The sequence below is a fragment of the Macrobrachium rosenbergii genome, chromosome 18 (assembly GCF_040412425.1).
Source record: "Macrobrachium rosenbergii isolate ZJJX-2024 chromosome 18, ASM4041242v1, whole genome shotgun sequence".
Classification (NCBI taxonomy): Eukaryota; Metazoa; Arthropoda; class Malacostraca; order Decapoda; family Palaemonidae; genus Macrobrachium; species Macrobrachium rosenbergii.
In genome coordinates this window covers 12,240,132-12,257,727 of record NC_089758.1, presented here as the reverse complement: position 1 = coordinate 12,257,727, position 17,596 = coordinate 12,240,132, and the positions used below count along the sequence as shown (strand labels likewise).

General features: G+C 40.9%; 1 protein-coding gene across 1 annotated transcript in view; it reads right to left on the bottom strand.

The window, feature by feature from the left end:
* LOC136847945 (uncharacterized) overlaps positions 1-17,596 on the bottom strand; it is a 313,292-nt gene that overhangs the window by 55,428 nt on the left and 240,268 nt on the right. Inside the window, 11 exon segments of the mRNA XM_067119965.1 lie at positions 17-2,680; positions 2,712-10,262; positions 10,609-10,911; positions 12,116-12,427; positions 12,903-13,229; positions 13,346-13,666; positions 13,919-14,248; positions 14,520-14,903; positions 15,234-15,548; positions 16,686-17,006; positions 17,202-17,528. Of these exon segments, the coding sequence (XP_066976066.1) occupies positions 17-2,680; positions 2,712-10,262; positions 10,609-10,911; positions 12,116-12,427; positions 12,903-13,229; positions 13,346-13,666; positions 13,919-14,248; positions 14,520-14,903; positions 15,234-15,548; positions 16,686-17,006; positions 17,202-17,528 (13,155 nt within the window).

The following is a 17,596-nucleotide window of genomic DNA, read 5'->3' as shown; positions in this document are numbered from 1 at the left end:
GGACAATCATCAGTACTTTCACAACCCAATAGGTATTGCTCCAGGGGTTGGAACATGTGGTGGGGAGTGGTAATATATGGAGGTCGAGTTGTTGTTTCATCAGCTACAGGAGGTGGTTTTTCAGAGGATGGACCAGCAATTGGTTGAATAGGAGCAACTGGTTGTTGAGGGGGCCTGTCAGTGACAGGAATTAAGACTGGAACCTTGTCAGTTGTCACAGCTATGCATCCAATCTGAGGATTTCCTGTAGTTCCTGGTGGACATAAACATACTGGGCGATGATTAACTGTTTGGCAGTCAGCATCTTCTCCACAGAAGTTTAGACTGCATGCATCATAGCACAACATATTAATACAAGAGTTACCCATATCACAGTCATCATTATTTTCACATGCAATAGAAACTGGTGGTATTACAGGAGGTGGTGGAGGTCTAGGATCTGACTGAATTGGAGGACGAGGCTTTGGAAACTCTGCTAATGGAGGAATCTGAGTTGATGTTGGACCTGAAATAGGTTTTATTGGTATTTCTTCCTGCAAAAATGGGTCTCCTGCAATAGGATGAGGCACTGTTTGTGGAGTTTCAACTTCCATAGCAGAGCACTTAATTGTTGGGTTTCCTGTAGTTCCTGGTGGACATGTACAGACAGGTCTGTGTTTATTAGTCTGGCAATCTGCATTTTCACCACATATACCTGAATAACAAACATTCAAGCACATCTTATTCATACATGAATTATCTCCTGGACATTCGGTAGAGCTCTCACATCCAACAGGTAATGGACCTGGTGTTGGTGGAGAAGGAGGACGTGGCTGTGGAGCTGGAGTTGGTCTCAGAGTGGGATGATCTACAAATGGAGGTAAACCTGTAGTAGATGTGCCTGCTATAGGTAGAATCGGCTGATGAGGTGGGGGTTCGCCAACCCCTGCTTCTGGTGGCATAGGAGCTTTTGGTCTTTCGGTAAGAAGAGCCTGACATCCCCGAGTTGGGTCCCCTGTAGTTCCCGGAGGGCAACTACAAATAGGACGATGATTATGAATTTTGCAGTCAGCATCTTCTCCACAAATACCGAGGCTGCATACATCATAACAGAGGTTATTAAGGCAAGAGTTATCAGTTGTACAGTCATCATTATTTTCACAAGCTATGACAACTGGTGGGAGAATAGGTGCTGGAAGGGGTCTTGGCTTAGGTGGTTCTGTTGGTCTGAATGGGGGTAATTCTGTCAAAGGAGGTAAAAGTGTGCTTGTTGGACCCTTTACAGGGATAATATTCTCATCAAGAGGAAGAACAGGTGTTTCTGCAAGTGGTGGGAGAATTGTTACCAAACTTTCTGTTGCTATAGCAGTACACAGTTTAGTTGGATTGCCGGTTGTTCCTTGGGGACACAAACAAGAAGGAATGTGTCCAATTGTTTGACAGTTAGCATTTTGTCCACATAAGCCCGGATAGCACACATCCATGCACATACGATTAACACATGAATTATCAAAAGGACAATCATCAGTACTTTCACAACCAATAGGTATTGCTCCAGGGGTTGGAACATGTGGTGGGGGAGTGGTAATATATGGAGGTCGAGTTGTTGTTTCATCAGCTACAGGAGGTGGTTTTTCAGAGGATGGACCAGCAATTGGTTGAATAGGAGCAACTGGTTGTTGAGGGGGCCTGTCAGTGACAGGAATTAAGACTGGAACCTTGTCAGTTGTCACAGCTATGCATCCAATCTGAGGATTTCCTGTAGTTCCTGGTGGACATAAACATACTGGGCGATGATTAACTGTTTGGCAGTCAGCATCTTCTCCACAGAAGTTTAGACTGCATGCATCATAGCACAACATATTAATACAAGAGTTACCCATATCACAGTCATCATTATTTTCACATGCAATAGAAACTGGTGGTATTACAGGAGGTGGTGGAGGTCTAGGATCTGACTGAATTGGAGGACGAGGCTTTGGAAACTCTGCTAATGGAGGAATCTGAGTTGATGTTGGACCTGAAATAGGTTTTATTGGTATTTCTTCCTGCAAAAATGGGTCTCCTGTAATAGGATGAGGCACTGTTTGTGGAGTTTCAACTTCCATAGCAGAGCACTTAATTGTTGGGTTTCCTGTAGTTCCTGGTGGACATGTACAGACAGGTCTGTGTTTATCAGTCTGGCAATCTGCATTTTCACCACATATACCTGAATAACAAACATTCAAGCACATCTTATTCATACATGAATTATCTCCTGGACATTCGGTAGAGCTCTCACACCCAACAGGTAATGGACCAGGCGTTGGTGGAGAAGGAGGACGTGGCTGTGGAGTTGGAGTTGGTCTCAGAGTGGGATGATCTACAAATGGAGGTAAACCTGTAGTAGATGTGCCTGCTATAGGTAGAATCGGCTGATGAGGTGGGGGTTCGCCAACCCCTGCTTCTGGTGGCATAGGAGCTTTTGGTCTTTCGGTAAGAAGAGCCTGACATCCCCGAGTTGGGTCCCCTGTAGTTCCCGGAGGGCAACTACAAATAGGACGATGATTATGAATTTTGCAGTCAGCATCTTCTCCACAAATACCGAGGCTGCATACATCATAACAGAGGTTATTAAGGCAAGAGTTATCAGTTGTACAGTCATCATTATTTTCACAAGCTATGACAACTGGTGGGAGAATAGGTGCTGGAAGGGTCTTGGCTTAGGTGGTTCTGTTGGTCTGAATGGGGTAATTCTGTCAAAGGAGGTAAAAGTGTACTTGTTGGACCCTTTACAGGGATAATATTCTCATCAAGAGGAAGAACAGTTGTTTCTGCAAGTGGTGGGGGAATTGTAACTGAACTTTCTGTTGCTATAGCAGTACACAGTTTAGTTGGATTGCCGGTTGTTCCTTGGGGACACAAACAAGAAGGAATGTGTCCAATTGTTTGACAGTTAGCATTTTGTCCACATAAGCCCGGATAGCACACATCCATGCACATACGATTAACACATGAATTATCAAAAGGACAATCATCAGTACTTTCACAACCAATAGGTATTGCTCCAGGGGTTGGAACATGTGGTGGGGGAGTGGTAATATATGGAGGTCGAGTTGTTGTTTCATCAGCTACAGGAAGTGGCTTTTCAGAGGATGGACCAGCAATTGGTTGAATAGGAGCAACTGGTTGTTGAGGGGGCCTGTCAGTGACAGGAATTAAGACTGGAACCTTGTCAGTTGTCACAGCTATGCATCCAATCTGAGGATTTCCTGTAGTTCCTGGTGGACATAAACATACTGGGCGATGATTAACTGTTTGGCAGTCAGCATCTTCTCCACAGAAGTTTAGACTGCATGCATCATAGCACAACATATTAATACAAGAGTTACCCATATCACAGTCATCATTATTTTCACATGCAATAGAAACTGGTGGTATTACAGGAGGTGGTGGAGGTCTAGGATCTGACTGAATTGGAGGACGAGGCTTTGGAAACTCTGCTAATGGAGGAATCTGAGTTGATGTTGGACCTGAAATAGGTTTTATTGGTATTTCTTCCTGCAAAAATGGGTCTCCTGCAATAGGATGAGGCACTGTTTGTGGAGTTTCAACTTCCATAGCAGAGCACTTAATTGTTGGGTTTCCTGTAGTTCCTGGTGGACATGTACAGACAGGTCTGTGTTTATTAGTCTGGCAATCTGCATTTTCACCACATATACCTGAATAACAAACATTCAAGCACATCTTATTCATACATGAATTATCTCCTGGACATTCGGTAGAGCTCTCACATCCAACAGGTAATGGACCTGGTGTTGGTGGAGAAGGAGGACGTGGCTGTGGAGCTGGAGTTGGTCTCAGAGTGGGATGATCTACAAATGGAGGTAAACCTGTAGTAGATGTGCCTGCTATAGGTAGAATCGGCTGATGAGGTGGGGGTTCGCCAACCCCTGCTTCTGGTGGCATAGGAGCTTTTGGTCTTTCGGTAAGAAGAGCCTGACATCCCCGAGTTGGGTCCCCTGTAGTTCCCGGAGGGCAACTACAAATAGGACGATGATTATGAATTTTGCAGTCAGCATCTTCTCCACAAATACCAAGGCCACATACATCATAACAGAGGTTATTAAGGCAAGAGTTATCTGTTGTACAATCATCATTATTTTCACAGGCTATGACAACTGGTGGGAGAATAGGTGCTGGAAGGGGTCTTGGCTTAGGTGGTTCTGTTGGTCTGAATGGGGGCAATTCTGTCAAAGGAGGTAAAAGTGTACTTGTTGGACCCTTTTCAGGGATAATGTTCTCATCAAGAGGAAGAACAGGTGTTTCTGCAAGTGGTGGGAGAATTGTTACCAAACTTTCTGTTGCTATAGCAGTACACAGTTTTGTTGGATTGCCAGTTGTTCCTTGGGGACACAAACAAGAAGGAATGTGTCCAATTGTCTGACAGTCTGCATTTTGTCCACACAAGCCTGGATAGCACACATCCATACACAAACGATTTACACATGAATTATCAAAAGGACAATCATCAGTACTTTCACAACCAATAGGTATTGCACCAGGGGTTGGAACAGGTGGTGGGGGGGTGGTAATAACGACTGGAGGTCGACTTACTGGCTCATCAGCTACAGGAAGTGGTTTCTCGGAGGATGGACCAGCAATAGGATGAATAGAAATAACTGGCTGTTGGGGGGGCTTATCAGTAATTGGTGGCAAGACTGGAATCTTATCAGTGGTAGTAGATATACAACCAACTTGTGGATTTCCTGTAGTTCCTGGTGGACACAAACACACCGGACGATGATTGAATGTCTGGCAGTCTGCAGCCTCTCCACAGAAGTTCAGGCTGCAGGCATCATAGCACAACATATTAATACATGAATTACCCATATCACAGTCATCATTATTTTCGCATGCAATTGATACAGAAGGTATGACAGGAAGTGGAGGAGGCCGAATATCTGGCTGAACTGGTGGCCGAGGCTTTGGTGTTTCAATTAAAGGTGGACTTTGTGTTGAAGCAGGGCCAGATATGGGCTTAATTTGCACAGTGTCTTCCAAATGGGGGTCTCCTGCTATAGGACGAGCTGGTTCAGGTGGTTTTTCAACTTCCATAGCAGAGCACTTTATGGTAGGATTGCCAGTGGTTCCGGGTGGACAAGTGCATATCGGTCTATGTTTATGAGTTTGGCATTCAGCATTATCACCACATATACCTGGATAACATACATTCAAACACATTTTATTTATGCATGAATTATCACCTGGGCACTGGGTAGTGCTTTCACAGCCAACAGGTACTGGACCTGGAATTGGCGGAGCAGGTGGACGTGGCTGAATAGGTGGAGTAGGCCTTGGTGTAAATGGTTCAGTAACAGGAGGCAAAGGAACAAATGTAGTTTCTGCTACAGGTTGAACTGGATGGTCAGGTGCATGTACCTCAGTGCCTGATTCTGGTTCTATCACAACTGGTCTTTCAGTAAGCAGAGCTTGGCATCTATGAGTTGGATCTCCTGTAGTGCCAGGAGGACAACTACAAACTGGTCTGTGATTGTGGATTCTGCAGTCTGCATCTTCACCACATATACCTAGGCTACATACATCATAGCATAGGTTATTAAGGCAAGAGTTATCAGTTGTACAATCATCATTATTCTCACAAGCAATGACAATTGGTGGGATAATGGGCAGTGGTGGCATAGGTTTATGTACATAAGGATCTGTTGGTCTCACTGGAGGTAATTCAGTCAATGGAGGAAGAGGTGTACTAGCTGGACCTATTCCTGGAATAATGTTTATATCAAGAGCTGCAACAGTTTCTGCCACTGGAGGGAGAATAGTTGGTGGACTTTCCGTTGATATGGCAATACAGTGTTTTGTTGGATTACCAGTTGTTCCAGGAGGGCATAGACATGAAGGAATGTGCCCAATTGTTTTGCAGTTAGCATTCTCACCACACAATCCAGGATAACAAACATCCATACACAAACGATTAATACATGAGTTATCAAAAGGACAGTCATCTGTACTTTCACATCCAATGGGTATTGCTCCTGGAGTGGGAACTGGTGGTGGACGGGTGGTTACAGTCACTGGCGGTCGAGTCACTGATTCTTCAGCAACTGGTGGTGGCTTTTCAGAGGAAGGACCAGCAACAGGATGAATAGGAATGGTTGGTTCTTGTATGGGTCTGTCAGTAACTGGTGACAATACAGGAATTTTTGTTGTAGTTGTAGATTTGCATCCTACTTGTGGATCCCCAGTAGTTCCTGGAGGACAAAGGCATACTGGCCGATGAGCAATTGTTTTACAGTCTGCGTCTTCACCACAGAAATTCAAGCTACAAGCATCATAGCATAACATGTTAATACAAGAATTACCCATATCACAATCATCATTATTTTCACATGCTATTGACACAGGAGGAATAATTGGAGGTGGAGGTGGCTGTTTTACTGGTTCTTCTATTGTCACAGGAGTTTCAGGAAATTCTGCTAAGGGAGACAACGTTGTCTGTGTTGAACCAGCTATTGGTAATATTTGTGAATCTGGTGGCATGGGTTTTGGTTCAGGAAGTGGAGGTAGGGGAGATGTGGGTGTTTCTACGACCATTGCTGAACACTTGATTGTAGGGTTGCCAGTTGTACCAGGAGGGCATGAACATACTGGTCTATGTTGTAATGTATGACAATTTGCATTTTCTCCACAAAACCCTGGAGAGCAAACATCTAAACATATTCTATTGATGCATGAGTTATCCATGGAGCATTCATCAGAACTTTCACATCCAACAGGTACAGGTCCAGGTGTTATTACTACTGGAGGAGGTGACTGTACTGGAGGCTGTGCAGGTTCATGAGCCGGAAAATCAACCAAAGGAGGTAAGGTCGTTGATGATGCCCCAGAAATTGGCCTAATAGGCTGATCTGGTCTTATTTCAGTAACTCCAGCTTCTGGTGGCTTTGGCATTAATGGTTTTTCAGTGAGCAAGGCCTTACATCCCTGTGTTGGGTCTCCGGTGGTACCTGGTGAACAACTGCATACTGGCCTGTGATTCTGGATTTTACAATCTGCATCTTCACCACAAACACCTAGACTACAAACATCATAGCAAAGATTATTGATACAAGAGTTATCAGTCGTACAGTCATCATTATTTTCACAAGCAATAACAATTGCTGGGACAATTGGTGAAGGAATGGGTCTTGGTTCTGGTGGATCTATTGGCCTGATTGTTGGTGGTTCAGCCAGTGGTGGAAGATGTGTGGTGGCTGAACCTTTGCTAGGAATAATGTCTGCAACTAGTGATGTAACAGTTGTTTCTACCAGTGGAGGAAGAACAGATGTTGGACTCTCTGTTTGCAAAGCAATACAGCGTTCTGTGGGATTTCCTGTAGTTCCAGGAGGGCATAAACATGAAGGTCTATGCACTACTGTTTGACAATCAGCATTCTCTCCACATAACCCAGGATAACATAAATCCATGCACAGATGGTTAACACAGGAGTTGTCAAAAGGACAATCATCTGTGCTTTCACACCCAGCAGGTACTGCCTCAGGTGTTGGTATTGGAGGAGGGTGTGTAGTGGGATATGTAGGAGGCTGAGATGCTGGAAAGTCTACAATTGGTGGAGGCCTTTCAGATGAGGATGCAGCTACTGGATAAATGGGTTTCCCAGGCTGCTGAGAAGGCTGTTCAGTTTCTGGAGATAAAACTGGTATTTTTTCAGTACTTGTGGCTTTACATCCTATTTGGGGATCACCAGAGGTCCCTGGTGGACAAATGCATACTGGACGATGATGGAACGTCTGGCAGTTTGCGTTCTCACCACAGGAATTGAGACTGCATGCATCATAACACAACTTGTTGATACAGGAATTGTTAATTTCACAATCATCATTGTTTTCACAGGCAATAGTAACTAAAGGCATTACAAGAGGTGGAGGTGGCCGTGGTGTTGTTGGTATCTCTGTTGAAAGAGGTGTCTGATCAGTCAAAGGTGGCAGAGTTGATGCAGGAGGTCCTGGCAGAGGACGAATGGGGAAATCTGAGATGGTAGACTCTTCTGCAATTGGGGGCACAGGTGTTGAAGGCGTATCTACAGCCATGGCAGAGCATTTAATGGTAGGATTTCCAACAGTACCAGGGGGACACCTGCATTTAGGTCGGTGACCTTTAGTCTGACAATCTGCATTCTCTCCACATATTCCTGGATAACAGACATTAAGACACAGCTTATTAACACATGAATTGTCATTAGGACAATCCCCAGAACTTTCACAGCCTACAGGCATTAGCCCAGGTGTTGGTGGTGGAGGTGGAGACTGAGGTATGAGTACTGTGGGTGATGAAGTAACTATTTCAGCAACTGGTGGCATTCCAGTTGTTAAAGGTCCAGCAACTGGCTTTATTTCATCTTTTAAAGGTGGTAAAGTTTCTGCAATTGGTACAGTAGTAAATGGTCTTTCTGTAGCCAATGCAAGGCACCTCTCTGTTGGACTCCCAGTTGTTCCTGGAGGACAAGTGCAAACAGGACGATGAACATTGATTTTACAATCAGAATTTTCTCCACATATGCCTAAACTACAAACATCATAACACTGTTCGTTATAACACGTATTATCTATTGTGCAGTCATCATTATTTTCGCAAGCTATTACAATTGGAGGCACTATTGGAGGCAAATGAATTTTAGGTGGTTCTTTGGCAGGTGCTCTTTTAGTTGTTATGTCAACAATAGGTGAAGCAGTTGTATGGAGAGGTCCTGTTACAGGAATTATTGGAGCAGCAACAGTTGGTCTTATTTCAGCAAGAGGTGGTAGTAGTGTCAAGGGTCTTTCTGTAGTTTCAGCAGTACATTTGATAGTCGGATTTCCTGTAGTACCAGCTGGGCAAACACACGTTGGCCGATTGGCAACAGTAAGACATTCTGCTTCTTCCCCACACAAAGAAGGGCTGCAAACATTTCCACAGAGTCTATTAATACAGGTATTATCATAGGGGCATTCATCATTGCTTTCACATCCAATAACAATGGGTGGAGGAGAAGGCAAGGAAGTTGGTCTTGGGAAAGAAGTTGTGGGGTGCCGCTCATGTTCAGTGGGATGAAACTCGGCTAATGGACTTTGGGTTGTAGTGGTTGCTGCAATAGGTGGACGCTGACTGATCACAGGCAAGGGTAAATGTTCTACAATTGGAGGTAACCTGTCACAGAAATATCCTGATCCAGTAAACCCAAACTTACACTTGCATGTCGGAAAATGTTTTTGAGTAATGCAATCAGCAAATGGTGAACATGGGTTTGATGCAATGCAAGGATTAATGCACTTCCTCTGAGCACAGGCTTTATTGTCTGGACATTCACGATCAGACAAACATTCTGGTGCAGGAGTTTCTGGTTTTGGTTCTTTGCATTCAATGAATGGATTGCCAATATATCCTGGTAAGCACTGGCAAATAGGGCGATGGTTTATACCTCTACAAGCTACATTGGGTCCTTTACATGGATTGGAGGAAATACACACAGGTTTGCATTCAAAATTCAAACAGATTTCATCATTGTCACATTCAGTGTCTTTTGTACAGTCATAGTCAACTTCATGGCTGGGAGGTCTTGTAGCAATTCCAGGTTTTATTGTTGTGTGAACTGGATAGTCAGGAACTGGTCTAAGTGAAGTTGTTGTGGCAAGTTCACAATAATAGCCATTGCCAATGTAACCAAGAATACATTTACATTTTGGCATATGAACATGCACTGTGCATTCTGCCAATTGAGAACAAGGGTTAGCTACACGGCATGGGTCTACACAATGTCTCTCAGCACATGCTCTGTCTTGAGGGCAGTCTTTATCAGTCACACATTCTGGCTTTGGTGTTGTTGGTATAGGTTTGCAGGCAACCGTTGGGTTACCATGATATCCAAGAGGGCACTTGCAAACTGGTCGGTGCTGGATGACTGTACATTCAGCTCTGTCTGCACAAGGTGAATTCAACGAGCAAGGATTAACACATCGCTCATTGATGCAGGCAAAGAGATCTGGGCGGCACTCACGATCATGTAGACACTCAGGAGGTGGGCGAGGCTGGGAAGGTGGCAGCTTTTGAGGATCTAGAGGCATAGAGGTTGGGGAAAGGATTGTTTCTACAAGCGGGGATTGGGTAAAGGTAATGGGGTAGCACCCTTTATAAGGGTCACCTGTATAACCTAGGAGACAATAGCAAATAGGGACACTATTAGTAATTCTACATTCAGTGTTAAAGCCACATGCATTCTGGGAGCACTGGACGGGCGATGGTGGTGCTGAAAAGAATTAGGGATCATGCAATTAAGACATGCATTAGACAGTCTTTTTCTTTTAAGTTTGTACATTATATTACATGCTGCATACAGATAATATATAGGCATTCACAGAAAATATATGTTCTAAACAAAAAAATTCTTGTAAACATGCTATATGCTCTGTAAACTATTTCATGCACAGGTATATGACATGCTACCTGACAGGCTAGAATTCATGCTCAATTCATCTCATACTCAACAAGAATTCATCTGGCATACATGCAAAAAAAAAAAATCAATCTTCAAAATAAATCTTATTCTAATCCACCACAAAAAAGAAATAAACAGACACAGGATGGGTACTTACCAAGCTCACACCTCACATACGGATCTCCGGTGTAGGCACGGGGACAGCTACACATAGCATTGTGATTGATAACATCACAGACAGCATTTATTCCACAAGTACCAGGACAAGGATCTCTACATTTCTGATTCACACATGATAAGTACTTGGGGCAATCAGAATTAATAATACACTCTGGTCGACACTCCACATATGGATTGCCAAAATATCCTGGCAAACAGTCACACACTGCTCTTTTATTGGATACTTCACAGTTGGCATTGATACCACATGGATCAGGATTGCAGGGGTCTTCTGGGACATCTGTAAGCATACACTTACATTACTGTATTGTTAAAAGAATTTAACGACAGATTTACAGTTCTAATACAACTTCTATACAGGTACCTTACAATCTATAACTTTTATTGCTATACCTGATTGCCATTATCATGACAGTATTAGCATAACAGAATGTTATTAGAACCAGTCCATTCACTGTTAGAAACAGCATAAAAAAATATCATGAGAACTAAATCTGTCTACAATATCATTTCAAACCGAGGTCAGTTTTCTTTGGGTAAAAAAAATTAGGCATATGAACACTTGCTGTTAGCTACAACTGTCAACAGCAAATGTACTGTATGAGGTTTCAAAGTGACCAGGGCAGTCCACTTCTGGGTAACCCTACGATACCTATCTGCTTTGGATCGGCAAATCCTTAAATTAAGGTGAATAATCTAAATACTGTACATTTTTTTACACTTTTTATAATTTCTGCGTGCATTAATTTTCTGTGCATCTAAATTTCAGAGTATGTAAACTTGGATATTTTTCCAATTTATCAGTATGAAATTACAAAAGTTTTCTCACCTTATTACCTCCAGTTGGAAACACTACATTCCTAACATACAGTACTCTTTTGATCATCATTACATTGGTGATACTGTATTTTATTCTACACTATTGTGACTAAGCTAAACAAAATCTGAGACTTTCTTCTCATAAAAAACTAGAACCTAGGAACAGTATAGAATTCAAAATTTGTTATAGCTTTTCTTGTTTCTCATGAGAGTTCTCTAGATATCAGATTATTTTCTAATTAAGTTTACTGTGGTAAACTTAAATTCCTTCCCATTTCCTGTTAGAACATGGCCATTTAAAAGTACGGTTTATTACTCTAATACTGTTCTGTTCTACTGTTTACCACATTTACACTGAACTTTATAGTCTTGCAATGTCTGGACAGTGATATACTATAGTAAATATAAAAATGATATAGCAGCCATTCTGTTTTTACTCATTTTTTATGAAACATTACTCTTTAATTATATGTTACATTTGCCACTTTAAGTTCCTGAATAGTATAAAATACTGTATGTCAACACACATGCTTTACAGTACTAATATCTAAAATGGAGAATAGTAGCTAGTTTTTTCTCTCTGTGTATTCATGCACTGAAGAAACATTTCAATGAACATAATCAGCTTAATTCATATTAAAATGGTTTTACTTTAAAGTACTAACCCGGCTTAGGTCTACATGCAACCAGAGGATCTCCAGTGTAGCCATCAGGACAACTGCACAAAGGATTGTGGCTCACAACACTGCACTCTGCTTGGCTACCACACACTCCCCTACATGGGTCCACACACTTTGAATTAATACAAGCCTTGCTCAGAGGACAGTCTGAATTGATGGTGCATTCTGGCTTGCAGCCAATATTGGGGTCACCAAAATATCCAGGAATACAGGAGCACACAGCTCTGTCAGCAACAACCCGACATTTTGTATATGGTCCACATGGAGTTGGATTACAAGGATCGGGTGGTGCTCGGACTGTCAGGCAAGAAAAAAGTCAAAATGAGGCAATGTCACATAACTGCTGTTTCATACAAAAAGGTGATGATATTCAGTTCTGCCACTTAAGTGCTGCAAGTAGTACGTAATACATTTGAAAATACTTAACAATCTTGCTATGAAGTTTAAACTTAAAATGGTCTTGGCATTACAAAATTATGGTTCCATGAAATACAGTATTGCAAAAAGTGGAGTCTTACAATACTCCATCAATTTTACTACTTGATAACAGCTGGGAGTTTGTAAACCTCCATGCACAAAAACTAACATGAGGAAACTAATATACTGAAAATTTACCAAGAAAATTACCAATGTAAAAATGTACACACAATTTTCTATTCTTAATGAAAGTCTATAATCTAAATCTACCTCTGTTTTGATATATTAGATATTTAACTCAATTTAATGAAATTACAAACAAAATACAAAATGGATTTAGTTTATATCAACATACTTGGTTCACAGCGAACAAATGGGTCACCAGTCATGCTTCGTGGACATGTGCAAACTGGATTGTGATTAACAACTTCACAAATGGCATCAATGCCACACGTTCCAGGACATGGATCTGTGCAGCGCTTGTTGTTGCATGCAAGATACTGAGGACACTCTGAATTTATGACACATTCTGGCCTGCAAAGCACATAAGCATTGCCAAAGTATCCTGTCTTGCATGAACAAATGCCCCGATCTCCTTGTACACGACACTCAGCATTAGCAGCACAGGTTCCTTCTCTGCATGGATCCTCTTTGTCTCTAGGTGGAAGAGCTGTAGTAATTACTGTGGAAAAAATACGAAAATCATTTTATAAAGCTCCCTTCTAATCTGTAATTGTTAATAAACAAAACTGAAGTATAATAAAATACAAAAAAACTACCATGATTACATTCGCTTACCAAGAGGAATTGGAAGGCATCGAACAAAAGGTTCTCCTGTGTAACCTGGGAGACAGATACACACAGGAGAATGATTTATAACTGAGCAGTCAGCATTAGTACCACATGCACCAGGGCATGGATCAACACATTTTTGTTTGTTGCAAGCCAGAAAAGCTGGACAGTCTCGACTTGTAACACATTCTGGGCGGCAATTTGGTGGGGCACCAACATATCCTGGTAGACATGTACAAACAGGACGATTGGCCACCATACGACAGTCAGCATTGGGACCACACACTTCGCACACGTCCTCAGAAGATTCCTCTGATGTGTCCACAACTAGAAAAGGGACATGCAAAACATGCAGCAGAAACATGCAACAATAAATTTCTATGTGTTTCTTAGGAAATCAGAAGTGCTAAATAGGTATGAGAATCAGTACTGTTAACATAATAGCAGCCAGTAAAGTGAGAGATATTAAGTAAACTAGTACTGTAATTATGAGTTAGCTGAAAAACTGTCTCACAGATCAAGTTTCAAGATATTATAGACACAAGTGTAACATGACATTATGGAAGAAAAAGTGCATACCAGGTCGTAGATAACAGCGTTGGTATGGGCTACCCTGGTAACCAGGTGGACAAGTACAAATAGGTGCATGATTTGATACCCGACATTCTGCATTGATGCCACAAGTGCCAGGACAGGGATCAATACATTTGTCATTGATACATGCTAAATCAGAAGAGCAATGAGAATCTGCTGAGCATTCAGGGTCACACTGAAGATAAGGATCACCAAAGAATCCCGGAATACATTCACACACAGCAGTGCCATCTTCCCCGTGGCACTGAGCCTGTGGTCCACATGGTGAAGGCAAACATGGGTCTTCTTTAGCAGGAGAAGATGTTGAAGTCACAGCTGATGTAGAAAGCAAGAATTAATAAGGTAAAGCCCAGCACAAGAATATGGGAAATTTTATGGGATCACTTAAATGCAATGTTAAAATGTCATCTCATTATGTCATGCATAGAATCAAAGAGGACATGCAATTTTTTATTATTTTCTGTGGCATTCTAGGTATTATATAGCAGTAAGTTAATATCTGACAAACAATACAAAAATTCTTAAATTTAATGTTACTTAAACTGTTCGACACACATCACAGCATAACTTAACACGTCATGCTTACGTTTTGGTGTAACGGGGGAACATTTGATATATGCATCACCAGTAAGGCCTGATGGACAAGTGCAAAATGGACGATGCATGATAGTATGGCAGTCGGCCTGGGATCCACATAAACCAATACATGGATCAATGCATTCATTCCTTTCACATGCTTTATCCCTGGGACAGTCAGAATCAACAATGCATTCAGGTCGACATTCCACATAAGGGTTCCCAAACATGCCAGTGGGACAGGTACATTCAAAGTAATTGCCAGCAACTGAGCAAATACCACTGGCACCACATGGATTTGGAATACATGGCCGTGGTGGCACAGTAGGTTGCAAAGGTTTGGGTGTAGCCTTCACAGGAGGTGATGTAGTTATCACAGGTCTTGGACTGGTAGCTGTAACCATCATTCATTTATTAATAAAAATGTATTTAATATAATGTGGTTTCTGAGGATTTTTTGGGTTAAGAAAGAATACTGTACAGTACTATACTTAATTTTAAGAGTGCAGTGAATATAATGTATTGATTTCTAAGTGAGAAATTGAAAAAGTACATGTTGAAAGAGCAGTATATTGCTTGGAACCTAGTTAATTATAATAATGAAACACATGCACAATAATTTAGGTGAAGGAAAAAACTGTCCTACAACATAGAAATGAGTAATATAATTATCACATGTATGAGACTTGAAAAACCTCTAAAACCAACAAACAAAACATCTTACTAGTTATGAGTAAGCACTGGATCTGGGGATTGCCCTCATATCCCCTGGGGCAGGTGCATACAGGATTGTGATTCACCATTTGACATAATGCTTGAAGTCCACAAGCACTTGGGCAATGGTCAATGCATTTTTCCCCAACACATGCTAAGTATTTAGGGCAATCAGAATTGGTTATACATTCTGGTCGGCATTGAGGAGGAGCCCCATAGTAACCTGGTAGACACTCGCAAACAGGGCGTTCTCGAACGGGGCGACAAGAGGAATAAGGCCCACAAGGGGTGGGGTTGCAGGGATCAACATGAGGTGGTTGTGCAACTGCAGTGAACAGCCAAAAAGACACATAAGAAACAAATAAACAGGCAACAAACAGGTGTATGTGTAATATCTCTTAACATTTGTGTGAGGTAAATCAAAAAGAAACATATCTGATTGAGTTGTTAAAGGGTTTTAGTCAGTCTGAATCTCATTATTCTGCAAACTTATACATATACCTGTCATTCTTCCCTTCAGCTCCCTCTGACTTCATAGATTAACATATCAAACAATCACAAAGATATGACATTATCTCTAACACTCTTTAAAAAAATTTACTCGTGTCCATGTCAAAGTACTCTTAAACATTTTTTTTTCCATAACAAAACTAAGAATTGCCAATAAAAGACTGATCTTCACCTGCTCCAGCAACTGACTTGTGTTTTATGACCGTACAGTACTGAAATAATTTTTTTAAAAATCTATAAGCTCCTATACACAGAATGTTTTCCTTTACCCCTCAATCTTTAACGCAAACACTTCATAATACAGTAATTATTTTTCTCACTACACTATCATCTGAAGTCCAAACTGCTCCCCTATAATATCCTATACCATTGGTGTGGTGTATGAAAGAATTCTATTGGTTAAATTTAGTTAGTTATAAATGATTTGTTTAATCAGAGGTCTGGTTAAACAAATCATTTATAACTAACTAAATTTAACCAATAGAATTCTTTCATACACCACACCAGGTACCATAAACTAATTTATGTCTATAGTTTTTTTCCCAATGATTGACCATTTCATTTTTCCTATATATATACAATGAATATACCATTTCATTCTAACATAATTATAAATATATATATATATATATATATATATATATATATATATATATATATATATATATATATATATATATATATATATATATATATATATATATATATATATATATATATATATATATATATATATGTGTGTGTGTGTGTGTGTGTGTGTGTGTGTTTATGCATGTCTAAAATTCTAAGTTTCAACTGAGTCATTGAAAATATATAATGCAAGCTATATTAAGTGTCATTTGTCATATTCAAATAGTGCATATGTAAAGATCATGGTGTCATACAACTCAACTGTATCACTGTGCACCAAAGAAATAGTAGTAAAAAACTATAAAAATCACAGTAAACTCACTAGAAACAGATTTAAGTGAACATTTCTCATAAGGATTGCCTTCATAGCCAGGCAAACATGAACAGACTGGATTGTGGTTTGCCATATCACACTGAGCATTCAAACCACATGTGCCAGGACATGGATCAATACATCTGAGGTTACGGCAGGCAAGGGCACTGGGGCAATCTGTGTTGACAATACATTCTGGCCGACATTCTGTGTATGGGTCACCGAAGTAATCTCTGACACACTTGCAGAGGTAGGAAGAGCCATCGCGATGGCACTCAGCATTAAGACCACAAGGTGGTGGTGAACATGGATCTTCTGGGACAACTGGTGCTGGAGAAAATCATGCATCATGCACATTATATAAGTGAAAGTTGAAAAGCAATCAAAAGAAATAAAAGTATACAGTATTACAAAATTAGAACTTTGATTAATGAATAAATTTAGTATAATAAGTAATTGGAAAATAACATGCATAATCCAAAGATAAAAAATCAGTTACCAAGATAGAGGAAAAATCATGCTTACTGGAAGGTATGAGGACACAACGTGAGAATGGATCCCCTGTGAGATCATGAGGACATGTACAGACTGGACTGTGGTGAGATACATGGCATTCTGCATTGACACCACAAGTGCCTGGACAAGGATCTATACATCTATTTCGTGAGCAAGCCTCATCACGTTTACAGTCTGAATTAACAACACATTCATAACGGCAAAAATCATATGGGTTTCCAATCATTTCTGGCTTGCAAGAACAAACTGCAGCAATACCATCATAAGTACATATAGCACTATGACCACATGGATTTGGGAAACATGGGTCATCGTCTTTAGGAGGAGGAGTCACATCTGAAAATTATATAATTAGCATTATTGATCAACCAAAAAGTTACAATTAAACAGATTATGCTTTCCAC